This window comes from Ambystoma mexicanum, chromosome 6q, assembly GCF_040938575.1.
Source record: "Ambystoma mexicanum isolate Mex_15411 chromosome 6q, UKY_AmexF1_1, whole genome shotgun sequence".
Classification (NCBI taxonomy): domain Eukaryota; kingdom Metazoa; phylum Chordata; class Amphibia; order Caudata; family Ambystomatidae; genus Ambystoma; species Ambystoma mexicanum.
In genome coordinates, this window is record NC_090937.1 from 40062126 (window position 1) to 40068125 (window position 6000).

The 6000-nt window shown below is 44.9% G+C and overlaps 1 protein-coding gene across 1 annotated transcript in view; it reads right to left on the reverse strand.

Moving 5' to 3' along the window:
- Window positions 1-3525, reverse strand: part of SLC10A6 (solute carrier family 10 member 6) — a 151440-nt gene extending 147915 nt beyond the window's left edge. The window contains 2 exon segments of the mRNA XM_069630441.1: window positions 3080-3126; window positions 3128-3525. Coding sequence (XP_069486542.1) covers window positions 3080-3126; window positions 3128-3448 — 368 coding nt within the window. The 5' untranslated portion in view covers window positions 3449-3525.
- Between the last annotated feature and the right edge of the window lie 2475 nt (window positions 3526-6000).

Consider the following 6000-nt stretch of genomic DNA (forward strand, 5'->3'; position numbering starts at 1 on the left):
CGTGCACCGTTAATTCAGTATCAGTGGGAAAACCGTGGGCAGACATGATATGATAGGTTCGATCCCCGGGTCCGCACTTAGAAGCCTCTGGGTATTAAGCACGTTATAAATAATCTATGTTGCTCCGTATCGTCTTGCTTCCAAGGCAAGCACGTTGCCGCTGAGCTATCCTCCCGAGACAAGATGGAGGAGAGTAGGAAAGTATTTTTCTCTGCGTATTCACCCTATGATAGGTTATTTATAACGCGCTTAATACCCAGAGGTTTCGAAGCACGGACCCGGGATTGAACCTGTGATGCTCGGTGTCATCTTGCTTCCAAAGCGAGCACGTTGCCCCTGAGCTATCCTCCTGAGACCCTATTTGAAATAAAGGGAGTACTACTTCTTTCTCTCTAACCTTTAGTCTCCTCTCTTTACAGAGTTGTGTACAGGTTTTCCCAGTGTCTCTTTGATGTCTTTCAATTCTCTTTTGTTCCCAGAAAAAGAGAGATTTTAAACGAAGGTTAATTTCAGTGGTTTTAACATACCGCCAAATTCTGACTTTGGATGTAATCTTTTCACTTCACTTTAAAAGAAAAACAGAGGGTTTACCTCATGAGAGATTCCACTCAAAGTGGATCCTTCAGAATATCCATGAGTGTTAGGATCTATAAAAATGGGGATGAACGCCATTGACCCTCCACTCATAATGCCCGCGTACATCCATGCGACTGAGGGACAGAAATGGTAAACAGGTTTGGCAGACCCTGCAACAGAAATAGTCCAAACTCTAAATGAGGCCCAACGTCCTGAGAGTACTCAGGGTCAGCAAAGCATTCAAAGGAAAGCTCACGAGGACTGTTGTCACCGGTGCATACATTGCGAACAATGGTGGAACAACAGGCAAACTCCAGTCAGAAAATTATAGCTATACATTTGTTTTGAATTATATATAAGCTTCATCAAAGTAATCAATCATGTATATTATTCATCGAGGGAAATCCGAACATTCCATGCAGCTACAATGGAAAGATAAAAATAATTAAATTACCGGCGTATAGAATACAACCATAAATAGACAGAAAATATCATTACAATTATTGTTAGGTTTCTCACTTGAACAATACTGTGTATATTTTATTGTCAATCAGGCTAACATATTAATGCAAGGTAATCTTCGAGATATGTTGTGTGTTGTTAACACGTTTCAGAAGTTGTATATTGTTCCAAAATTCTTCCAACACTTTGCACCAGTGAAAATAGCCCTTTGAATTCCGATTCCCTTTGGCCTAGTTCCTTCTTTCCTCTGTGCCTCTATTCCAGGAGTCCCTCTCTGTCTTAGCTCCAGTGTGCACTTTCTCTTTAGAGCCTCTCGGCTGTCCCTTCCCTGCCCCGTTCTTTTCAGTTGTATCATCTGTCCAGTGCTTTCAATGAGAGAAAGTGCAGGCACTCACGAATCTATGCCTCCCTTGGGCCAGGGCTCAGCCTGGACGGATCTGAGAGTCGCTCTTACACCGGCCGAGTCTTATTGACCCGATTCAGTTCACCTCACGCTGTGGGTACCAATCAATTTTTGCAGTTCTCCACTTGTCTCACTTTCAATGCGTGTCTAGCACTTTGTGTCGCGTTCTCTCGTTGTGTCCATTTCTATGTCTCTCTCTCCCCACACTCCCGCTTCCGTCATGCTGCCACACTCTCCTTAACTTTCTGTGTAAGTCTGTATTTTCCTCTGAGCCCGGTCTTTGGAGCAGGCTGTGCTGAAACATGTCAGGGATTCCAACCAGAATCTAAGTATAATGGTTTACCGTTTAGTGATTAACTTTAAAGCTGTTTCTGTCAGCCTAATGCAGCCACCTCTCAAAGGCCCTCATCAATCAAAGACTGATTTTGTCCTGTTTTGACACCAGTTTTGTGATGTGCAAATGATGGCAGGCTTTAAGGAACTCATGCACAGTGAAATGTAATTATTTGCCAAGGAACACAAACTTTGGCATACCTCCAGTTTGTTGTTATGCATTCCGTTAAGAGCATTTGAATAGCTATAGAAATGGGACTTTCTTTTTTGAGTGCCAAACTAGCAGACTTCATGAATGCAAATTAAGCTTTAAAAGAAGGGTGCCCGCAGAAATCATCATCAATAAAATTTCAAATGGAGAAATTTCGTTTGACATTTTTTTTAAATATAGATGTGGGGTGGGGCAAGGGTAATAGTTATATATAAAAATAAAGATGCAGTCATTTCTCCATTCGAAATGTTCATGTACATCCTAAAAGAAGAGCTTTATTATTGCTGGTTTTCAATCTGTAAGTAGTAATGAGAAATTTGGTAAGAAATGGTGACGTGTGTGGGTTTTATAGTCCGCAACATGTATCACAAGTCCAATTACTTAACATTTATACAATACAAAAACCACTGCAAATTGCCAATAAACGTGTCTAGAAAGTAATTGCCGAGTCTTTCCACATCAATCCCTGCTCCATAGGAAAACTCGCAAGGCAACCCGCAAAATGGCGTTCCGCGCCTGATTTCTTGGAAGCCCTGGTGCTGAATGTTTGCCTCTAGTTGTTTTACAGGGTGTGCCCTGAAGGCGACATTATGGACGCTGAGAGGGGGTGTGGGTGCTGTGAGGGAGCAAACACTCCTGTAAAGGCTGGAGGAGCTCATCCTTCATTGCGATCCAGTTATATGAAATGCTTTGAGAAGTGCAGGCGCTCATGTCCTACATAATAGGAAGTGCAGACGCTGAGGGCTGGGGACCGCCCCTTTAAAGCACTGCACCTGTTTCACAGTGTGCCGTTGCTGGCTACATAGAATCTCTTTTGAAAGTCTGCAGTTTTGTCGACCACTTTTGGCTGATTCAACCAAATACTTACACATGTATACGTGTGCATGTGAGTGTAGGAAACGAGGGAAATCGGGGACCTTTGTGCATGCTTGAGAGTAAAGGAAACGCATTAGTGTCACGTGAGGTGAGTGACAGTTGGAAATCTGTTTGGAAAAGTCTCCAGATGCCTTCTCGTGGCGCAGCCTGTGTTTTAGAAATGAACACAATGAAAACAAAAGGTGAAATGAAAAGGAGCAAGACAAGTAGGCCCTTACCTGAGGTCCATGTCGCCGTCAACCCAGTAGGTGATGATATTGGATATGAGCCCCCCCCGGGCAACAGCCCATGATGAGGATGGCAACGGCCTGCACCGGCTTCACAGGAAAAAGAAGAACCAAAATGTAGGCCGTCAGAGGCATGATCCCAAATTGGCACAGGAAACCCACGGCAATGCCCCAGGGCTTCTGAATGTGTGCCCACACCTTGCGGGCCTCCACCGTGCAGCCCAGGGAGAACACCACGAGCACCAGCATGACAGAGAGCAGGGCGCTAAAGGCCAGGGACAGGGCGCCATGCCGGTCGGGGGGGCCGCCGCCGGTGCCGTTTAGGGGGCACACAGAAACATTCGTGCAGTTGGTGAGCATACTGCTTCTCCTCGCTATGGCCTGGGATCAGCCCTACCCTGGAAACGGTGCCACTTTAGGCAAACCCTCTTGCGAGAAACACATTCACCAAGTGATTAATGAATTAAATCACCGAAACAAGGGGGCCTTTGTGTTCGAATGCTTGTTACTGTGGGTTACCGCCCTGAATGAACCCCCGGTTAATTCCCTCGGCATTACCGCACAGCCGTTTCCATGCATTCATGCCTGGGGCATGGCTTCATCTCTGGATACATCAACGTGTTTGTCGAAAGTTAACTTTCAAAGCAGGTATGCTTTTCTGCAATCTCACAATTCAGTAGCAAGCGAGGATGCACGCTTAGGGCAGAGGTGTGGGAGGGGAGATCAAGGTACACACGTGTCAGAGTATGTTTTCTCCCTTCCTGTGTCTTCCAGACTGGCATGCGGCTAGGGAGCGGAATGTCATGCTACACACGTGTCACAGCATGTTTTCTCTCCTCTCTGTGCCTTCCAGGCTGACATGCGCCTAGGGAGGGGAGCTCAAGGTACACACGTGTCACAGTATGTGCTCTACCTTCCTGTGTCTTCCAGACTGGCATTCGGCTATGGAGGGGAGATTGAGGTGCACATATGTGTCACAGCATGTTTTCTCCCTTCCTGTGTCTTCCAGACTGGCATGCGGCTATGGCGGGGAGAACAAGGTGCACACATGTCACAGCATGTACCCCCGCTACATTTTTTCCAGACTGGCATGCGGTTATGGAGCGGAAGTTCGGAAGATCAAGCTACACACGTGTCACAGCATGTTTTCTCCCCTTCTGTGTCTTCTAGAGTGGCTTGTGGACATGGACCGGATATCAAGACACACAGATGTTTGGCCCCCATGCTGTTGTTTCCAGACTCTTACACGACCTTGTGTGGTCGACCTGCTTAATGTGATATCGTTGCTACAGCGAATACTTCTATCAACATGTTTTCATGTGCTTGTTTTGGTTTGAAAATGTTTTGATTCGAAAAACACCATTTTATTAAAATAAGATATTGACTAGAATAAATGCTGTGTCCTGATTCACACACAATCTGCCTGACCTGCCTGAGTCATTTGTGAACAAATGTCCGGAAAAAAGCCTGCATTCCGCAGGTGGCACGATTACTGTTAGGGAGAATTTTTAGAAATGTGCTAATTCCCTTCACCTTAGAGACCCCCAACAACTTTGCTGGATTTTGAGGACTTGATTTTTTTGACCTGGAGAGTGTGACCCTTTTTTCCTACTCTCTCATGTACTTTAATGTGATTTTCTACACTGAGTTTCTTTTGGTTATGGAGTCTGCCAAACTCCATAGGCATCATCTTTTACATGGTGTCACAAAGCACCTTCAGTGCAGCGGCACAGGGAAGTCTTCCAGATTTCCCAAAGGTTAAACTACCTTCTCTGGGATAAACTACTGTTTCCCAGAGCAGTAAAGTGAAATTGACTTTACTTAGCATTGTAACTTCCTAGACCCAGCACACCCTATCTTACAATAGGGTGCTGGAGGGGTTACTTAGTATCCCCTTTGTCTAGCTTCTCATGTAACATTTTTATGTTACCCTTTCTTCACTGAATGGCTGGTGGCAGTGGTTTAGTTTGAACTACCATGGTATGTCTTTACCGCGGGCTGTGTTTGTGGCTACAAGCCTGAGCCCCCTCAACAGAGTGCGGGACCCCAGAAGCAAGGAAAGTCCACCTCACAGCCAGGAACCGCAGTGTTGCTATTTGCGGTGGATGCGAGGAGCTAAAACACGAAACAGCCACTGAAAGTGAAGTTCGCCGATTGCAAGTTCTGACAGTCCCAGTTCATTTCAGGGGTCCCCCAATGTCCTCCATCTTGTCCCCACGACTGAGGCCCAGGAACAGTGAGATTGGCAGAGCTGCACAGGAACAGAAGTCATCAGCTGCATCTTTTCTTCATTGCAAGGTACTGTAAAACAAGCTAAAGAGAACTTACATCTTACTGTAGAGTTGCTTTGAAACGTCTACATCTCACAAGCCTAATCAGCTTGTGGCCCTACATTTGATTCTTCTTTTCATCAATAACTCCCAAGAACCCGTGCAAAAACGTTTCCCTTTACTTACCAGAAGTGCTTCATCCTATACAAGACTTTTGCCCATTGACTTTGGCTTAGCCTATTGAATTGTATGAGTCTTCTTGGAGGATCCAAAAGTATTTGCCTGCTTAAGAATAGTTGTAGTCTCTTGTGTTCTAGTAACCTTTGCCTTTTACCAACTTCTAAAAGTATTCTCAATGCCAACAGTAAGATATTAATGTCCCCAGCACCCTTGTTATTGAAGTCACCTCTGGGTGAAGTTGTGTCTGTGGGCCATCCCAAAAGGGTCTTTACTGATTTAGTAACTAAGAGTGTACAGTATTGAAGTGTATTTGTGTGTTACTAGCATATTGCTCTCTTCTAAAGAAGGCTTTATAACTCATTGATAAATACATTAATAATTGTTTATGCAAGAAACCGTGAGTATAAGAGTTTATTGGAATACCTGTAACTGTGAATCTTTGTGTAACTCCACTACAGCTCA